We start from the raw sequence: 20104 nt of genomic DNA, 5'->3' as shown, positions 1-20104 counted from the left end.
CCTGTCCTGGCCTCTCCCAGCTGGACCCTACGGAAGCTGAAGGGCAGGACTGGGGGCCCTCACTGCTCAGGCCCTCTGGTTCCAAGTTCATGTTCATTAGCGGGGACCCCACCCTTCTTGTCAGGAGACCTTATGATGAATCATTAGTGAGTGGGGCCCAGGCTGAGCTGGCTCTTTAGTTCCACTTCCCCATTTGGAAAGACCCTTAGAGACAAGATAACCAGACCAGCCCTATTATTGGCCAGCTGGAGAGACTGAGGCCAGGAGAAAGAGGGTGGAACCCAAGGTTGCGCAGCATGTCTTTATTTTTTTTGAATTTTATTTACTTTTACACAGCAGGTTCTTATCTATTTTATACATATTGCACAGCATGTCCTGGTGTTGGTTGTCTTAGTGAAAGGCCCTAGAACCCAGAGAAGCTGAGCACATCACACAGGGTCACACAGCATGGCTGATGCTGTCTCAGCTGGGCTGGGGAAGCAGCCGCTGGCCAGGAGCACACCAGGTGGGGAGGAAGCCCTGACCTCACCTGCACCTCTGTGTCCAGAAATACAAGAAGGCCAAAGAGCCCGGCCCCACCACCATGCCTATGAGCCAGTGTGTGATCTATGCCTGGGATGCCTCCACTGGCCTGTTTACCTCTGGCGGCCACTGGGGTCCTCATCCCGGGATACAGAGGAGAGAGGAGGCGCAGTGGTGTTGGAGAACAGTTTAATGTGGACGCTCAAGGCCTGGGCAGCGTGGGGAGCGTCCAGGAGTTGGGCAGACAGGCAAGGTGGGTGGGTCGCTGGCCCACACCTGGCCAGCAGTGGGGAGGAAGCCCTGAGGAGGGGGTGCCGGGAGGTGGGGTGGGCCTAGGTACGCCAAGTGAAGTACCAGAAGAGTGGCCTAGGCCGGCAGACACCGCCTCCCCCTGCCCCGGAAAACCTGTAGGCCAGCCCTTGAGAAGGTATCTAAGCCAGGTAGTGAGTGCTCAGGCCAGAGCCTGGCCAGGGGCTCCCAGAGCCTAGGGGCTGGCATCGCTGGGGGCCTCCCCGAGCTGCTGCTGGAACTCAAGGCGCGTCTGCCGGTTGGATTCAAGCAGCTCCTGGAGGCGGGCATGGAGGTGGTCATTCTTCTCCTCCAGGTGGTCCAGACAGGAGTTGATCTGGTCCAACATGGAGTTGATAGCAGCGTATTCTGGGAGGAAGGGGAAAGAGAGTCAAGGTCCCATATCTCCTCAGGGATCACAGGCACACACCCCGCCCCCGCCCCCCCCCCCCCGCCACTGTCCCCCAGCCTGCCTCTAAAGAGCTTTGGGCAAGTCCCTACTCCTTCCTGAGGCTCACTGTCACCAACTGGAAAATGGCTGGATATCAAAGGAGGAAAGGCTTTGGAGAAATACCTTAGTGTACCTACAGCTTTTTCTAGGGTTAGGTTGGTCACAGGGAGGTTAGCCAGACAGTGTCCTGCCCGGGAATTCCTGCCAGGTGCCAGGTCTCCTCTCTACTTCCTGCATCAGCTGCCTAGAGGCCAGAGCCCATGCTCCTGAGCCAGGCAGTCACGGCCTCTGTCCCCAGGCAGGCCCTCCTCTCCAGCCCTTCTGGCTCCCCTGCCCTAGCTCCTAGCAGACTCCAAGGCCCTGCCCCCTTCTCTAGCCCCACCTCCCCTGCCTTTTCCTTTCCTCTCTCACACCTGCCTTTGCCCACCTCAGGCCCCTTGAACATGCTGTGGCCTCCGCCTGGAATGTGCTGTGTCCTCCTTCTGTCTTCCTTCCCTCCTCTCCTCCTGGATGAGCCCCACTCATCCTTCAGGTGTCAGCGTGGATGTTGCCACAGGGAGCCCTCCCATGCTCCAGCCTGATCGGGCCTCTATTCCTGATCCCCTTGCCCTCTCACACCTCCACGGCCCCCACCTCCGGCTCGGCTGCTGTGACTGTGTGCTAGTCTGTCTCCCCCACCAGACTACAGTGAGCGCTGTGCGAGAGGTGGAGTGTTCACTGTGCTCACTTGTGCTCACTGCTGTTTCCCCAGTGCCCTCAGTGTCACACAGTAAGCATCTGTTGAATGAATGGATGGATGAATGAATGAAGCCTGACTCTGCAGGCTTTCTGCCTTTCCTTAACTGCCCCTGCCATCCAGAATGCCTCAGCCGCTCAAGGACCAGCTCCAAATGCCTTCTCTTCCAAGAATCCTTCCCTGGTCTCCACCAGAAACCATCACTCCCTCCTCCACAGACACTCCTGACCTGCCTCTCTCAGCCACACAATGTCCGCTAGGACCCAAGGTCTGGGCCTGTGCCCACTGCGGGACCCAGTTGTGAGCCAGCGCATGACTCGGATACACTCAGCTGCCAGCTTGGGACAAAGGGGAAGCGGCTGGTGGTGTGTGGGAACGACCAAGGCTAGAGGAGAGTGTCTGGGATAAGGGTGCAAATGTGTCTGCATTCTGGGGGAAGGGTACCCATTGCCCAGAGTTGTCCTAACTCACAGAGGACAGAGTCCTGGAAAGCCTCTGCTGGATCCTGGAGTCCAACTCCCTTGTGGTACAAATGGGGAAACCGAGGCCCAAGAAGGAAGAGACCTGCCTGGGGTCCTCCAGCTGGTTGGTGGCAGAGCCAAGATTCAGACTTGGGGAGCAGGGGCACTTGGGTTTCAGTCCCAGCTCTGCCCCATCCCAGCAAGTTACTACGGCTTTCTGGAAAAAGGGAATGAGAACTGGGCTACTGTGAAGATTCAAATACATATATCAAGAGCTCAGGGTCTGGCCACAGCAAGCACTTAGTAGATGGTCGCGATTATCAACATTTCACATTCCGGCCAAGAGACACAAGTGGGGAGAAAGACGGGGGAGGCAGCTCTCTCCGCTACTGGGGCTAGGCTTTGTCTGTGTCAAGTGTCACGGGTACCTCCCGGTTCCAAGTTTTTGCCTTCCATCAGGGACACCCTCCTCCCCAATGCCCTAAGTCCTGTGAATCTGCCAACTTCCACTCAGTGTGACTCCTGGGAGACCCTTCCAGATGCCCCCAGCACAGCTGCCAGCGTGATTACCACACCTGGCCTTTGTTCACCAGCAGGGCCCCAGGCAAACCGGGCAGCCCACCACTTACCCCACTTACTCTACCTCTTTATTAAATGCAGACCTTGAGTGATGAGGTGCTTTAAAACACTTGTGGTGACGGTTGCACAACTCTGTGAATATCCTAAAACCCACTGCATCGCACAGTTTCAATGCGTAAATTGGACAGTGTGTGAATTATAGCTCAACAAAGCTGTTACCCAAAACGAAACCAAAAGCAGACTCCAAACTTACCCCACATTTACTAAGTCCTGCCCTCTAAGTTAAACTAAATTTGATTACACTAAAGGGAATAATAACCACTTACAGAACACTTGCATGCAGAACACTTGCATGCCTGAAGTCTACTATTTTCTATTCACTTTCTCATTTAATCCTGATACATCTCAATGCGGGAGACACTAACCATTATTGTTATTTTACAGATGGGGAAACTGAGGCTGCAGAAGGGGAGAAGGGAGCTGATGGTTCTCTCTCCTTCCCCCCTACCCCCACCCCCTGCAGTGCTGTGTAGGCAAGAGGCCGCTTTGTAAGCAAGTCACATTCGCCAGGGCTCCAGGCCACACCAGCAAAGGTGCCTGGGGTTGCTGACTCAGCAGGGCGGCACGCCCACCCAGATAGCCCCTCCTGCCAAGCCAAGACGGTCCACTCCCGGCCCCGGCCCCTTAGGAGTCTCCATCTCCACATGGGCTGAAAGAAGTGTCTGGAGCAAATCCCAATCCCAAAGGGCGAGTGACCTGAAGCGGCCTCAGTTTCCCCATCTGTAAAACGGGGCCTGTCGCCCACAGTTCTCGAAGGCTGCGGTTTCCAGGGACCCGCTCGCAGGTGCTCGTCCCAAACCCCCGGAGGGCGCTTGCTGCTCCGGAACCACCCTGGGGCGGGGGAATGGGAGGGCTCTGCGGTTCCTTCCCGGTCCCTATCCCGGCCCCGATTCCCCTTCCCAGGAGGGCACCCCAGAGAAAGCAAAGTCGTTTCAGCAGCCCCCCTGGGTCACCTGCTTCCTCGAAGCCGTCGTCCTCGCCTTCCGCGCCCGCCTCCACCGGCATGCCCAGGTCCCCGTTGGGGCCCGACATTGTGGGCTCGGGAGCCGCAAGGGCAGCGCGACGACTGATCGCGGCAACAGTCGCGCCGACAACCGGCGCGGGGCGGAAGAGGGAGGCGGTGGATGGAACTCGGGGCCGGAAGGGCGGAACGCCGCGGCAGAACGCGCCCAGTAGGCCGGGACCCCGCCCCCAAGGCGGAGCTCGGCAGCCAGAGCTCCGCCCTGCCCCGCCGCCAGAACCCCGTCCCCTCCCATCCGTGAGACTCCGCCCCCACACTCGAGCCCCGCCCACACCCTGCCTCACAGTCGAGCTCCGCCCACTTCCGCCGGTTCCCCGGGCCCGCCCCTCTCCCGGCGGCCGGGTTGGACCACCCCGTGAGAATCTTAGGGTTGGACCACCCCATGAGAATCTTAGGCGGCGGGGGCTCGGCCCTCAGGTCGAGCAACCCGGCACAAGGGCAGGGCAGCCTGGGCCCCCCCCGCTCTGCCCCATCCTGCTGCTGGGGACCTGTGGGTAAGCTAGCCGGCGCCTCTGCATGGGAGAAATCTGAGACGAGTTGTTTCTGAGGCCCCCAGTGTGTAGGGAAGATATCCGTTCACAGCCTACTTGAGAGTCACGGTCAGCAGAGTGCAGCTTGTGGCTGTCAGTCAAGGAAGGCTTCGGGATAGTCTGCCCAGCTGCCGTCATACCCCATCCTTTTTACCAGCTGGGGAAGGGGGCCCTGCCCAAAGTTACACAGCCGGAAAGTGTCGCTCCTGAGCTGGAACCAGAGGTGTGATCTTGGCCAGGGATACCGCTGAGTGAGGCCCATATCCAGGGGAGAGGGGCTCACTTACTGGGACTCCTGTAGCTGGGCCTCCTGGAGGAGGCCACATGGCTGCTGCAGCCTGGTACTGGTCTCACACTGGTAGTTCCTGAGAGCAGGCCATCCCTGGGTGGCGGTCAGACCGAGCCATGTTCCCCGATGATGACAATGGGAAGGGATCCTCTCTGTCCCAGGAGCTGCCTTACCGTTTCACTGAGGAACGTGAGACACCACTGACTTGGATAACGGCAGCCCCACCTTCTCTTTGAAGCAGGTTGAGTGGAGGCGAGGCCCACGCTGAACCAGTGCAGGAAGGATTGCAGTGAAAACCCCTCACCCAGGTCAGCTGACCCTCCTTGACTATAATGGGTGGGTACCCTTCCTCCCATCCCCCCAGCTGCCCTCCTCCAGCCAGGCATCCACTTACTTCCCACCACCTGGGGCAACCACAATATTTCTATTATTTCTTCCCACTACCTGGAACTGGACACATTGGCCAAATAAAGTTGAAATTTTCTGCCAAAAAAAAAAAAAAAAGGTACTAGGCCCATGGATGGAACAGGTGGCAGACAGCACCTGGGCCATTCCTGGAAAGGGATGAGTCTTTGGCTTCGGGAGGGTGATGGGAGTGCGCCCGGGGGTAGCCAGGCGCTCTGATGGGTGGACACGTGCATCAGGCATCCCCACGCAGGCTGCGTGCATGAGCGCTCGCATCCAACTGCTATGTCTGTGTGGTGTGTATCTGTACGTGCCTCGGCATGTTTCTGAGAACCTGTATGTCTCTCTGAGGGTCTGTTGCCCGTCCCTGTGTGCCTGGGAGTCTTTGTGTTTCTCCCCTCGTCTGTGGGGTCCTGTGATCTCAGGTGTGATTTCATAACTGGGAGAAAACATGTACCTGTGCTTTTCTTTGGGTGTCCTATGCTTGTAGGGATAAATGTGTTTGGATTGTGTCAGCATGTCCACATATGTGACCTGTGTTTCTGCCGTGTCTCTGCGCAATTGTGTGCTACACAGACACAGGTGTTTCTGCTTCCATCAGAGGACACAGGGCTCTTCTGTCTTAGTGAAATGCCAGGGTCTCAGGGAGGGCCTCTCACTGATCAGCCAGCCCTCCTTTCTCAGCCCTGCTCACAGCTATGCCAAGTGTTGACCCCGCTCAGCTCCTGTCTTTCTCAAGGAGACAAGGCAGCCCCAAAGAGTACCCCCTCCCCGACCCCGAGGTGCCTGTCCCATTGTGGGGACCAGGCAGGAGAGTCACTTAGCTTATCCTGTTGAAAGTCAGACTCCACGGAGAACTGGGCAGGGTCCGCAGGACGCTGCACAGCCCCCCAGCAGGACCCCACCATAGCATTCAAGGAGTGGCCTTTCTCCTGGGCCTGAGCGTGTGCCCAGGCCCTGGGGCTAGCGGTGTGGGCAGAGGGAGGCAGGCGGGAGGAGAAGAGAGGAGAGCCCAGCCAAAGCCTCATCCCCCAAGTGGCTGAGTGAGGGTGGGAGGATGGAGAGCTGGGTGGCACAGGTGGTGAGGCCCCTACCTGGCTGGCCCCTTCTCTGCTCCCAGAAGCCAAAGCGAACCTGGACTCTGCCCACCCCACTCCTGTGGTCAAGGTCCACATAGCAGACCACAGGACAAAACAGCTACTACCCCAGCCAGCCCTGATGGGGGGAGGGGGCGTGCTTTGGTGCTGCCCCGCCTCTGGCATCGCTGTTCGCCTCTCACCCCTCATCTCACAAGTGATGGTGATGGTGAGGTGCCATCACCCCCTCTGCAAGCCCCGTGTGGAAGGCTGAATAACAGTCCCCGAAGATATCTGGGTCCTGGTGCTTGGAACCAGTGAATGGTGCCTTATTTGGGAAAGGGGCCTTTGCAGACTTGCTTACATTGAGACTCTGAGATAGAGAGATTATCCAGGATTATCACAGCTCCAATATCTCCTCTTCCCCCAGCCGAGGGTGAAGGGGTAGGTGTGCAAGTTTGTGGGTGGAGAAGCCTGGGTTTCTTCAGAACCCCACCCTCTCTGACCTCTAACCTTGCAACGGAAGAAGAGGCCAGGGAGGGGGTTCCTGTGTGTGGTGCAGACAGGGAGGAGCTCCAGCTGCGGCCTGTGGGTGAACAAGGGCTTGCTGGGCCCAGCCAAGCGGAGGGTACAGGTCTGGAGCCCTCGAGTCTCCTGGAATCTGAATTCCTGGTAGCGTATTCCCCTCCCTGCCACCCCCGGCTCTGCCCCTGGTGGTCTGGAGGTCATCATAGAGGAGAGGTGTGGGTGAGGACGAGATGCTGAATGGGGTCAGCATGGACACTGCCACCCCCTAGGGGCAGGGGACCACCCCTGGCGACCCTCAAGCTGGGCATGCCTCTGCCCCACCCACTGTGCACCCCTCCTGCCCTGGCTGCTGTCTTCCAGCATCCACAGGAGTCCTGGTGAGTTGGGGGTGACAGCACCTCAGCCCTCGCAGCCCCCATCCGGCTCCCCGGCCCTGGCTGGGCCTCTGCTGTGGCACCCACTGCAGGTGATCGAGTGTGGGAATGAGGTGTGGCCCCATCAGTGTTTCTGTTGGACCAGGCATCCCTCAAAGGCAGGGATGGGCCTGGGAGTGGGGTGGGGGTGGGTGGAGAGCTAGGAAGTGTCCAGTCATAGCTGGCCATGGGTTCTGTGGCCGCCATCACTTGCTGAGGACCACAGGGGGATCCAGGAGTGATGCTAATGTGAGCCCATCCTTTGCCTGTCCTCCTCGCAGGTGGCCCAGGGGTCAAGGAGCACAGATTGGGGACCGGAGCATGTGTTTATTTAGCAGGCAAGGTGGGGCTTCGGAGAGCAGCTGGTGGGCAGTGACATGAGAAGGGTCTCTGGACTCTCTCCTGTCACCGGTGTCTGGGCTGGTGGGGACAGCTGGGCACCAAGCCGGGCAAAGGCTGACAGGAGGGCGATGGGAGCAGAGAGACAGGAGGCACCTGAGAGGGAGACGGGGAAGTAGAGACAACAGCAGTCCTGGGCGGGGGTGGGGGGGGGCAAAGGCAGGCCTGCACCCTGGCTCCCATCAGCCCCCTCCCCAGCCATACTCACTGCACCCTCACTGGTCATCGATGCACTTGTCTGTGGGGGAGAGAGTCTGTCAGAATGGGCAGGTGTGTGTGTGTATGACCCCTGCCCACTGGGACCCCTGCACTGCCCCTGGGCACCCCAGGCCCCAGCCTGGCCCAGCAAAGGCGTATCTGGGGGTTCCCTTCAGGGCTGGGGGGCTGGGGCAGGGGATTGGGAGAAGGGCCTGAGGACGAGCAGACCTGGGGGACTCCCGTTCTGCAGAGGAGGCAGGTGAGGCCCAGCCACACATCTGCTCGGGCACCCAGGCCTCCTGCCTGTTTACCTGCTGACCCTGGCAGCCCTTCAGCTTTGGGGAGCCAGTGGCTCCCTGAGTGGCCTAGCTGGAGCCCCCTGCCCAGTCCAGGCCACCTGAAGACAAGGGCACTTTTCAAGTCAGTGGTGAGCCGGCCTCAAGGCGAGGGGGAAGGTGGCCCCGGACGAGGGGGTGTGAGGAGGAAGTGGTCTAGGACGGTAGGGCCTGGGGTGTCGAGGAAGTGGCCTGGAGAAGGGAGGCTGGGGGAATTTGGGCCTGGGCCTGAAATTCTCATCTGTCAGGGAGGAACCCTTGGGGCCCAGATCCCCGGGTGCCCCACGGATCCTTGGGTGGGGCAGGGTCTTCCCGAACCCAAAGTGGCTCCCAGGGGCTCCAGTGACTGAGTAGAAGACCGAGCCCCTCCTCCCCCCTTTCCCTGGTGGGGCAGCATCGGGCTTGGGTGGTCCCCACATCCCCTCTTCCTCTCCCCAGCTGGTCATTACCGATCGGAACAGGGAAGAGGATGTACTCATCAGTGAGGCCCAGGGATTTGGCGAAGCGGATGAAGTTCTCCTTCAGTTGAGGGGTCAGCTCCTTGGTCCTCCCTGTGGCCAGATGGCCAGTGAGTGGCCGGCAAATACTCCATAAATATCGTTGAATGCGTGAACAAGGCCTCTGATCCCTTCCTCATGGAGGGTCTGCAGAAGGACCTCCCTCCCTGGCCGCCCACAGGGACTGCAAGCTGACACTGCAGAGGACCTTGGGGGGCTGGGTTGGCGTGGGCCTCTCCCCTGACGGTGTGACCAGGAGCCGGGTCCCCGAGGCAGTGGGGAAGACCCACCGTAGAGGGTGGTCTTGAAGTACTCCTGGTTCTTGTAAACCTTCTTGAAGTACACTATGGCAAACTGGTTGTAGTTGGTAGTCGCCACTCGCACGGTATAGCTCTGCACCCCGGGGAAGCCTGTGGGGAGGACGGCGAGGGGTCAGCCTGCCCAGGCTGGGAGGAGGGAGCCGTTCCTTTCTCCCCGGCCCATCTGCAGGGGCTTCTCCCACAGAACAGCATCTGTGTGGACGGGCAGGGAGGTCTGCGCCCCTTCCTGGAGGACCCTGCCCCCCCCGAAGCCCAACCCCAGGGCCCGCCTCATTCAGAACTCACCCTTAATATTGCCCAGGGTGAACTGGCCGGGCCGGGAACTTGGGACAAAAGTTCTGATCCAGTGGTCACAGCGCTCGTCCCTGTGGGAGGGAGAGATGGGTGAGTGAGACCGGAGTGGACACAGGCTTGGACTCCTTGGGCTGGACGAGGTGGGGGCCAGGGCTGTAGCTGGAGGGGGTGGGACTCTGATGCCCCTGGCCTGGCCCAGCCCAAGACAGTCCATCCCCACCACAGCAGGCGGTCCCTACCCCACCCAGCTGAGATGGGCCTGGGTCTTCCCCTCTAAGCCTACCCCTGTCTGTCACTGCCTGGTCTGCCCTGGGACATCTGACCCTGCTCAGACCCTCCCTCCAGCACCCACTGTCCTTTCCTCTTTAGGGCTGTCTCCCCTCGGTGGCCTTCCCTACACACTGTCCCCCTACCCCCAACCCCAGGCATTTATCCCTGCTCCTATCTACCCTCTGCTGCTTCCCTGTCTGTAACCTCTCCTGGGGGATCTGCCCTCCAAGGTTCCAGTCTGATCCCTGCCAAGGACTCCTCTAGCTCCTGGGCCAACCCTGACCTGAGTCCCACCCTGTCTCCTGGTATTCCAGAGCTGATCTCCCCAAACCCATCCTTCTTCTGCTTCTTGCTCCACAGATGCTCCAGCCTCAATCCCCCTGGGTGCCGGAGCCAGAGACTCATAGGGGCTGGGCGAACCTTGGCACCCTACCATTTCTCTCTCCACCACCCCCAGAGGGACCCTGCTCAGACCCACTCCTCACCAGATCGCTTCTGTGCTGGTGCCTGAGGCCCCTGGCAGTGTGAGGGCTGCCCCCCTGCCAAGCCACCCAGCTGCTGCTCAGAAGAGCTGTACGATGGATGCTTCCTGAAGGAGTGCTTCTCTCTGACTCACCAGCCCCTGCCGTGGACGCCTCATGCCTCCTTCTGAGGCAGGTGGCTCGTTCAAGGCCCAGTTCCAGAGGCTACCTCCCTGTAAGCCCTTGATGAAGCCCTGGGTGGCGGGGGGCAGGGGGGTTCCAGGCTGTCTCTGTCTTGTTTTCTGAACGACTGTGTTCATCCCCAGCACCCTCTGTGTGTCTGCTCTGAAGTGACCAATAAATGCTGATCTAATGAAGGAAGAAATGAACAAATATCTGAATCCGGTGCTGAGCAGAAGGATGAATGACTGTCTCTCACCTTCGGTCATCCCTTGACTGTGACATCAGTCTGCCGCTAGACCCTCAAGCAGCCCCTCAGGTCTCCCCCACTTTCGCCAAGGAGGTGGCAGCTCTCACCTGAGCAGGGTGGAGGTGACATTGTAGCTGCGGTCTTCTTTCAGCTCGTAGATGGTGGCGTACATCTTAAACTGGCCTTGTTTTTCCTTCTTCAATGCATTCCCTGCCAAGCCTACGATGTACCACTTCCCCTGGAACTACAGGGGGCTGTAATAGGCAGAGCCCACGAATGACCCTAGGGCCCCTGCCCTGAACCAGGCCCTGAACCAGGCCCTGAACCAGTAGCTAAGCAGCAGAGCCTGGGACTGGGCATTCAGTTCCTGCACTGATGAAGCAGTGGGAGCCGGAGGCAGCCAGGCCAGGAGGGAGCCCTGAGGATGGCAGGGAGGGGGCGACCCTGGGCAGGGTGGCCAGCTGGCCTCCCTGTGCCTCAGTTTCCTCCTCACGCAGAGGGACTAAAGGTGTCCCCACCACGCATGGACTACAGCAATTATGGGAGAGAGACTGGACCTGGGAAGGTCTGCCCAGGTGATCCTCTTGTCAGCAAGTTCGGGGTCGGTGTGGGACAATGGAGCGTGGCTTCCGTCGGGGGAGCCAGGGCAGGCTAAGCTGAAGCCTGGGCGTCCTGCCTTTACCTGTCTGCTAGGACTCTTCACCTGTCTTCCCCTCTGCCTGCACTCTTCCCTGGGCACCCCTGCAGCTCTCCCTCCAGGGCCCTTACCTGGTCAGGCTGGAAGTTGGGCTGCAGCGGGACCCTGAAGAGAGGTGGGGCTGGGATCAGGTTGGGGGTGGAATCCTGGGCTTGGGTGTGCAGGGCCCCCAGCAGGCTGAGGCCCAGCCACAGGAGACCTAGGGGCATGGCTTCAGGGCTGAGCAGGCTGGCGTTCCATACAGCAGCTGAGGGGGGAAGTGAGTGCGGAGGCTGCCTGGGCAACCCTATGTATGGTCCACCTGCCTCGTGGCCCCTCCCAGGGTGGAGTCATTCATATTTTGCCATATCCGGGAAGGCTGAGGCATTTGCCAGCACTCCTGCTGAAACACCTGGCAAGATTTCTGCCCCTTTCCCCGCTGGTCAGGATTGTGCAAGACCAGGGGCAGAAGGTGGGGAGCAGACATTGCCCAGAGCTCTGCACGTCTGGCAGGCACAAGGGCTCCCTCCACTCTCTCTGTGCCCCTTCCCTTCATTCTGGTTGGCTCTGTATATGGTTGGTGGTCCCCGATGAGGACAAGCTGTCATCTCTGACTTTCAGGGGCCCCTGCTCAGCCCCAGCCCAGGGTGGGTATGTGTGGTGAGACCCCCTTCCCACATCCGAGGAACACAGACCATTGCTCACCCTGGCAGCCTGTGTGCTGTGGCCTGGTTCGCAGAAGGGACAGGGAAGGGTGGGGCAGCTGAGAGGGAACATTTCTGACCAGGAAGGACAGAGAGTGTGGTGTGTGCCCTGAGCTCTCGGAGCCCAGATCCTGGCCCTCCCGGGGGCCGCACACCAGGCCAGAGGCTGAAGGAAGAGCCCCTCCCCTCCTCCATGCCTCGGACCTTAGCCAACCCCTAAAGGACTTGGTCCCTGCTGTGGGCCCAGGGGATGAGACCCCAAGCTGGGCATTAGAGCCCCACGCGTAGACCCTTGGCAAAGCAGAGAGCAGGTGTTGCGGTCCCAGCGCCATGCTTGTGGGGGGCAGCACGGGGCATGCGTCTGTGCTGGGTGAGGGGCGCTGGGGGCTGGGGCCTGAAGGTGGGCTATCCACCCAGCTGCTCTGGACACCAAGTGCTTTGGGGCACAGGGAATGCAGGGACTTGGACTTGTCTTTGAGAGGTCCTTGAGGCCAGCTGCTGTCTCTGGCCACAGCCTTGGAGCCCAGTGCCCTGGGCGTGGGACCCCAGAATTGTCCCTGCCATGGCTGATCCCAGCTTTGTCCTTGGAGGGGTGCAGTTTCCTCACTGGGGGCCTGGCCGTCCTTGGGAGGCAATGGTGGGTCCCAGGCCCTGGGCAATGTCTCCCAGATAGCTTACCATGAGGGCCAAGGCTGTCTGGATGCCTGATCTGTGGCTGAACTGAGGATCCGCTGGCCTCGCATGAGACTGACGGGGACCTCAATGGCTCTGCCTGCCTGCTGCTTGGGAATCAGCTTCCCCAGCCGAGGCTCTGGGGTGCCGAGCCCTGAGGGGAGGGGCTTTGGAGGGGTCCTGAGCTGGTGGGTAGGACGCATCCTACTGAGGCAGAGAGGCCCCCACAGGACCCCTGCCCTCTCAGGCCCTGACCTGCCGGCCTTTCCGGGTGATGAAAGCACAGGAAGTAGAGATGAGCAAAGCCTCTTCAGGGATGTTGCCACCGAAGGCCGGGCCCTCTGCAGGCACCCGTGGCCACCCCCACCCCCCCTTTCATCCGTGCTCGCAGCCCCAGGGCCTCTACCCCTGCTATTCTCTTTGACCTTAAAATGTATCCTCGAGTCTGTGGTGACTCCTAGACGTTGGGGAAACTCATGGATGGAGGCTCAAAGAATTTTAAGTAGGAGAGGGACAGTACCCTGGATCACCAAGGAGCCGCTGCAGGGAATATTCTAGATTCTAAAAGTCAGGGTTGGGACTTCCCTGGTGGCACAGTGGTTAAGAATCCGCCTGCCAAGGCAGGGGACACGGGTTCGAGCCCTGGTCCGGGAACATCCCACATGCCGCGGAGCAACTAAGCCTGTGCGCTACAACTACTGAGCCTGCGCTCTAGAGCCCGTGAGCCACAACTACTGAGCCCGCGTGCCACAACTACTGAAGCCCACGCGCCTAGAGCCTGTGTTCCGCAACAAGAGAAGCCACCGCAATGAGAAACCCGCGCACGGCAACGAAAAGTAGCCCCTACTCACCGCAACTAGAGAAAGCCCGTGCACAGCAACGAAGACCCAATACAGCCATAAAAAAAAAAAAAAGTCAGGATTACTCTGAAAAACAAAAAGGAATGGGTCCTAAGAAAAACACCAACTGAATGAGATAGAAGGAGGAGTGGCCTGTTCTCTTCCGTGTTTTAAGATTTCCCATTGATGTTGATGAGCAATAAATATGAAGACCTGTTCACATTTTTGCTCACATTGAGCGATCTCAAAAAAAATAAAAAGTCAGGGCGAGGGAATTCCCTGGCGGTCCAGTGGTTAAGACTTGGCGCTTTCACTGCTGTGGGCCCAGGTTCGATCCCTGGTCCGGGAAGTAAGATCCCGGCAAGCCGCTCAGTGTGGCCAAAAATAAAATTAAATAAAATAGTAAAATAAAAATAAAATAAAATAAAATAAAGTCAGGGTGGCCAATGCTCCCCTGGTATGAATTGGGGACGGGTGTTTGGGCCGGGTCTGCAGCATGTGAAAACCAGGGCCAGGTGCAGGAGGGGAGACGGCCCAGCTGCCCAGCTCAGGGGCCCCTGTTGGAGTCCTGATGCCTCCGGGTGCTTGCAAATCTCTGTCCACCCCCACACACACACTCCATCAGTCTCCCCGTCTGTAAAGAGAGCTGCAGGCAGATCCTGCGAGGCCATGCAGCTGGTGCACACACGGGGGGGGGGGTCTCTACAGGACGTCACCTCTGAGTTTCTGATCACACCCACGCAGGGCCCATTCTCTCTGTGCTGGCTCCAGGCCTGTCTCAGAACCACTGGCCTTGTCTATCTCTCTGTCCTTATCTCCGTGTGGTCTTGGCGTCAGCTGACACACCTGGTGACAGCCATCTCATCACCCCTTCCTCAGCTGGCTGCCTTCTGCCTTCTCTCCTGGCCCAGCCCTGGAGATTGGCCTGGTCCAGGAGCCAAGGGAGGAGTGAAGGGGACGAGGCCTGTCCAGGGATTTGAGTCTCAGCAGTGTGCCGTGTCCCAGCCATACCTCGTGGGGGTCCAAGGATGGTCCTGGCCTTGGCTGGAGCAGAGGTCAGGCCAATCCCAGCCAACAAGAGGTGGGTTTGGGGCTGTGTGGAGCTGGGCGGCAGATCAGCCGAGGGTGCTTGCTGCTGTCTGCCTTAGGAAGGGAAAGGGTCCTGCAGGGTGGGCTGGGGATAAAGGTGAAAAGCTCTGCCCACCCTCTTCAGAGTCCAGCTGGGCTTCAGGGAAGGGTCAGCTCAACACACACACCCACCTCGCACAAGCTGCAGAACTAGGTACTAGGAGGGTTGGGTGAGGACCGTGGTGTAGACCTCCTGTTTAGACTTGGGCCGACTCCAAGGACAGGACCCTGGGGACCTCGTTCCTTGCCCAGCCCCCTCCCACTGGGCCCCCGGCCAAGGAAGACACTTACAGGTTCACACAGCCCAGAGCTGGGAGCAGTTCCTGGACTCCAGGGCTTCAGAAAGTTCTGCACTGCACTCGTGGCGCCATGTGGGGCACCCCAGGTGCTTGTTTGACTCCCCTTGGCCCCTCTCTTTGTTTCCACTGTGGCCCCTGGGCTGGTCTTACAGGCCACCCCTGCCGGCTTTCCCCACTGTCTCTCTAGGAGCTGCAGACGTCCTGAGTGAGGCCACAACAAGCCACAGACCGCAACAAGCCACATAGGAGTCTTGGGGCCAGTCCCCTCTTGGGAGAAGCCAGGGCTGGACCTTCCAAGTCCTGCTCTGGGTCTCTTTAGCAACGGCAGGAACTTAAAAACCATCCACACATGGCTCTCTGTGGCAAGAAGCCAGGAGAACTGTGGCTGCTCTGAATCTGTTCTGGCAGGTGCTCTCCCCCTCCACGGGCCCCAGAGGAGAAGCTCCCCAGGGACTGCAGTGACCTGACTCCCATGGAAGGACCCAGGCCTCATCCCTGGTCTAATCCAATCAGGAAGGCAGTCAAATGCTCTCTGACAGTTTTTGCATCTCAGGAATCCACTCTAACCCCCTGGACTTGTTTCTGGAAGCTTGGGAGCAGTGTTCAGCCCAGCCTGGGATGTTTGGGGCAAAAGCACCCCTCTCTCCCCTGCTTGAAGGGCTGAGCAGGAGGTCCCCGGGGCAGGGGCGACTAGGCTCCTGGGGGCCAGGGCGACACCTGGGAGCAGCCTACAGGCAAGGTGCCCCCAGGAGGCCAGCTGTGGCGACAGCAACTCTTGGGGTCCACAGATAGGCCCTCCTTGGCCACTGCGGGTCCAAACACCCAGAAGAACGAAGGACTGTTCAGTGTGAGGTGCCTGCTCCTCCAGAGATTTGGCTTGAGTCTCAGGTTTCCAGAAGCAGCTTTCCAACCCCCATCGCTCAGCTCTCAGCCAGGGGTCACTCGAGGATCTCCTGATTCCCGCCCTTTCCACCTACCAGAAAGCCTACCTGTGGCAAAGCTTAGAAAGGCAGCCGCGGACTTCCCTGGTGGCGCAGTGGTTAAGAATCCGCCTGCCAATGCAGGGGACACGGGTTCGAGCCCTAGTCCGGGAAGGTCCCACATGCCGTGGAGCAACTAAGCCCGTGTGCCACAACTACTTAGCCCGCGTGTCACAACTGCTGCAGCCCGCGTGCCTCGAGCCCGTGCTCCACAACAAGAGAAGCCACCGCAATGAGGAGCCCGTGCACCACAATGAAGAGTAGCCCCCGCTCGCCGCAACTGGAGAAAGCCCACGCACAGCAAAGAAGACCCAACGCAGCCAAAAAAAAATTAATTTTAAAAAAGAATAAAAGAGAAAAATAAAGGCAGCTGCTTCTGACACCCCCCACAAGACACCCACTGGATTCCTCCCTCTGGGGAAATCCTTAGGGTCTACCGGGCAGCAGCAGCATGAGGTCTGGGGCCAGGCCCTTGTCCTGCTTCTGGTCCTTGGGTGCCCGGCCCATGCATGCATGCCCCTTAGATGGGTGCTCCTGCCTTTCACTCCAGGGCTTGGACTCCCATGCAGGCAAGAGGGCCTGTGATGATTACAAGGGGTCCAGGGGACTGGAGGCCACTGCTCTGAGCAGGGTCTGCAGGGGGCACCAGGCATCCAGCTGGCGGTGGGTGGATGCTGGGCTCCGGGGGAGTTGGGCAGGGGTAGCTGTGTCCATAGGCCTCTGCCTGGTATGTGGCCCTGACATTCAGCAAGACCTGCTCCTTCCTGCTCTGCACCCGTCCTGCCACGACCAAGACTGTGACAGTGGGGACAAGGTCAGGCTCCAAAGGGGCAGTGTGTCCATTTTCATAAGGAGAAGGGGCCGACCTGGGCCAGTGGACAGTGGGGCGAGGGGCCGGGAGCCTGGTGCAGGGAGCAGAGGAGAGTAAAACTCTGAGAACACTCATTGAAGCCTTGGGCCTGGCCACTGCCCCTCTGTAGTCCAATTCTCAGGGGGACCAGGTAGGGGCCGGGGGGAGGTGTGAGTTTCTGGGGACCTTGGGCTGGAGGGAGGACCACCCCCTTCCCTCTTCTCATGACTCTCAGAATCACCTCAGGGGTGCGAACCCTCTACAGAGGTGTGACAGGCAGGCTGAGGATGCAGGGCATAGGTATGGGGGCTCCCTCTGGGCCCAGAGTCCCTCAACACTCAGATGGGCACTGGCCTCCCCCAGGGTCAGTGCAGCCCGAGTGCTCTCCCTAGGAGCCAACCTGGGTCTGCCAGGATTGAGTGACCCATGGTTCCTTGGTCTCTAACCATACCTCTGGGGCCCCCTGTCCTGGGATACTGCTACGAACTGAATGTTTGTGTCCCCCCAGAATTCATGTTGAAATCCTAACCCACAATGCAATGGTATTAGGAGGGGCGCCTTTGGGAGGCAATTAGGTCACGAGAGTGGAGCCTCGTGAATGGGATTAGTGTCCTTATAAGTGACCCCAGAGAGCTCCTCGCCCCTTCCACCATGTGCAGACCCTGTGAGAAGACGGCTGTCTGTGAACCAGGAAATGGGCGGAAATGGGCCCCCACCAGACACCGAATCTGCTAGTGCCTTAATCTTGGACTTCACAGACTCTAAAACTGTAAGAATTAAATTTCTGTTGTTGGGACTTCCCTGGTGGCGCAGTGGTTAAGAATCCATCTGCCAGTGTGGGGTACACGGGTTCGATCCCCGGTCCGGGAAGATCCCACATGCCATGGAGCAACTAAGCCCGTGCGCCACAACTACTGAGCCTGCGCTCTAGACCCCGTGAGCCACAAGCTACTGACTCCTAAATCCTAAACTTCTAAGCTTGCCCTTTTTGTCCCTAAATTGCCACATTTCCTATCCATTCCTAATCCCCCATCTTCCTAGAAGTGTCATGTTTCTAAATCTCCTAGATAATCTTCGTTCCTGGTCAACCTTTAAAAAAAAAGTTTAGTTTTTTTTAAAGTTAAGCTTTCTGAAAAGAAAATTGATTTCACTTGTTCAGAGCCTTCCTGAAAGACTAAAGCAATCCTGGTGAACAGCAGTCTAGAAACTCTGAAGGGCCCTCCCTCCACCAGACAACCAGATCTAGCGTGAAATAGACTCTTAACGCCCTGCTGGGCTCACAATAAACAAGGGACATGCATGGCTTTAAGGGTGTGTTTTAGAATAACTAGAAAGCCTGCAGAGTCATGAGCAAGGCGTCCAAAATAAAAATTTATAAAAGAAACCACAGAATAAATTCAAAGAAAACAGAAGGAAGGAGAAAATGAAGTTAAGAGAAGAAATTAATGAATTAGAAAGACACAATAGGAATATCAAAGCCAAAAGTTGACTCTTGGAAAAGACTTATAATTTAGATAGAAATTTAGAAAAATTTCTCAAAACAGAAAGATATAAGGCACAAATAAACAGAAGTAAAAGAAGGATATAACTATAGATTCTATAGACATTAAATGGATAGGTAAATGTTACGGGTAATGAAATGGGAAATTTCCCAGTAAGCTGTAATTTACCCAAATGGATTCAATCTGAGCTGCCCTATAGCCACGACAGAAATCGAATCAATCATTAACAAACCTTCCCACAAATACCAGACAAGCAATATAAACTAAGCATGTTCAAAGTACACAATCTGACAAGTTTTTCAAAAAAAAATTTTAATTTTAAAATAGTTTTAGTTACAGAAAAATTGTGAAAAGAGTTCCCATATACCCTGCACTCAGTTTCCTGTATTATTAACATATTATATTAGTTTGATACATTTGTTACAATTAACAAACCATCAATGATACTTTATTAACCAAAGTCCATGCTTTATTCAGACTTCCTTGGTTTGTACATAATGCCCTTTTTCCTGTTCCAAGATCCCACATTACATTTAGTTGTCATGTCTCTCTCTTTTTTTTTAACATCTTTACTGGAGTATAACTGCTTTACAATGGTGTGTTAGTTTCTGCTTCACAACAAAGTGAATCAGCTACACATATACATACATTGTCATGTCTCTTTAGGTTTCTTTCGGCTTTGACAGTTGCTCAGATTTTCCTTGGTTCTGATGACCTTGACAGCCTGGAGAAGCACTGCTCAGGTATTGTGCAGAATGTCCCTCTCGGGATTTGTTGGGTGTTTTCCTCATGGTTAGACTGGGCTTATGGGTTTTGGGGGAGAAAGAGTGCAGAGGTCAAGTGCCATTTTTGCATCACATCCTATCAAGGGTACATACTGTCAATATGACTGATCAATGTTGATGTTGACCTTGGTCACCTGCTGGGGGGTGACTGTCAGGTTTCTCCATTGCAGTTACCCTTCTTCCCCCTTCCCCCACTGTCCTCTTGGGAAGAAGGTCACTCTGCACAGCCCACACCTAAGGAGGGGAGAGTTTTGCTCCACCTCCTTGAGGGCAGGATGTCTACACAAATTATTTGGAATTTTTCTCTACGAGAGATTTGTATCTTCTCCCCCCTTTACTTATTAATTCAATCATTTATTTATATCAGAATGGGCTCATGGATATTTATTGTATACTTTGGGTTATAATCCAATACTACTTTATTTTGTTGATCAAATTGTTCCAACTTTGGCCATTGGAGCTCCGAAGTCCTTTGTTTCATATATATATATTTACTTATTTTTAATTTATTTTTATTTTATTTTTGGCTACATTGGGTCTTTGTTGCTGTGCACAGGCTTTCTCTAGTTGCAGTGAGTGGGGGGCTACTCTTCTTTGCAGTGCACGGGCTTCTCATCGCGGTGGCTTCTCTTGTCGCAGATCACGGGCTCTAGGTGCGCGGGCTTCAGTAGTTGTGGCTCGCGGGCTTCAGTAGTCGTGTCTCGCGGGCTACAGTAGTTGTGGCTCACGGGCTCTAGAGCGCAGGCTCAGTAGTTATGGCGCACGGGCTTAGTCGCTCAGCAGCATGTGGGATCTTCCCGGACCAGGGCTCGAACCTGTGCATTGGCAGGCGGATTCTTAATCACTATGCCACCAAGGAAGCCCTCTGAAGTCCTTTTGACATACGCTTTCATTGTAGTTTTCGTGCAATTTGTTATGACATATATAAATACCCATGGAACCACCACCACAATCAAGACAGTGAACATACTCATCACCCCCCAAAACCCCTCATGCCCCTTCCCTCCTGCTCCTCGTCATCACACACACCCTACCCCACTCCCAGGCAACCCCCAGGCTGCTTTCTCACCATAAATTAGTTTGCATTTTCTAGTTGTATATAAGTG

General features: G+C 57.0%; 2 protein-coding genes and 1 long non-coding RNA gene across 7 annotated transcripts; 1 reads left to right on the top strand and 2 right to left on the bottom strand.

Annotated features, from left to right (window-relative positions):
• Positions 1-895: 895 nt before the first annotated feature.
• Positions 896-4224, bottom strand: BBLN (bublin coiled coil protein). Its single transcript, XM_022578629.3, has 2 exons — positions 4051-4224; positions 896-1179 (listed from the first exon to the last, which is right to left on the bottom strand). The coding sequence occupies exons 1-2, from the start codon at positions 4127-4129 to the stop codon at positions 1007-1009; spliced, it is 252 nt and encodes an 83-aa protein (XP_022434337.1). The 5' UTR covers positions 4130-4224; the 3' UTR covers positions 896-1006.
• Positions 4225-5437: 1213 nt separating this feature from the next.
• Positions 5438-18753, top strand: LOC111177180 (uncharacterized). 5 transcript variants are annotated; one of them, XR_002645245.3, is made up of 3 exons: positions 5438-7090; positions 9410-9492; positions 10033-18752. It is a non-coding gene; the product is annotated as an uncharacterized LOC111177180 (long non-coding RNA). The 5 variants fall into 5 exon arrangements; XR_004023249.2 differs by lacking the exon at positions 5438-7090 and adding an exon at positions 7097-7323 and having other exon boundaries at positions 7641-9492; positions 10033-18753; XR_004023248.2 differs by lacking the exon at positions 5438-7090 and adding an exon at positions 7097-7323.
• LCN2 (lipocalin 2) lies at positions 7672-11507 on the bottom strand. The gene is made up of 7 exons (XM_022578630.3): positions 11332-11507; positions 10671-10807; positions 9394-9473; positions 9079-9198; positions 8741-8842; positions 7967-7996; positions 7672-7854 (listed from the first exon to the last, which is right to left on the bottom strand). Exons 1-6 carry the CDS (start codon positions 11467-11469, stop codon positions 7974-7976), a joined length of 600 nt encoding a protein of 199 aa, XP_022434338.1. The 5' UTR covers positions 11470-11507; the 3' UTR covers positions 7672-7854; positions 7967-7973.
• Positions 18754-20104: the final 1351 nt, after the last annotated feature.

Source organism: Delphinapterus leucas, chromosome 6 (genome assembly GCF_059928025.1).
Source record: "Delphinapterus leucas isolate spDelLeu-1000000601 "Yukka" chromosome 6, BTC_Dleu_Yukka2, whole genome shotgun sequence".
NCBI lineage: Eukaryota > Metazoa > Chordata > Mammalia > Artiodactyla > Monodontidae > Delphinapterus > Delphinapterus leucas.
The sequence above is the reverse complement of the archived record's forward strand: the minus strand, read 5'-3'. Positions and strand labels throughout refer to the sequence as shown.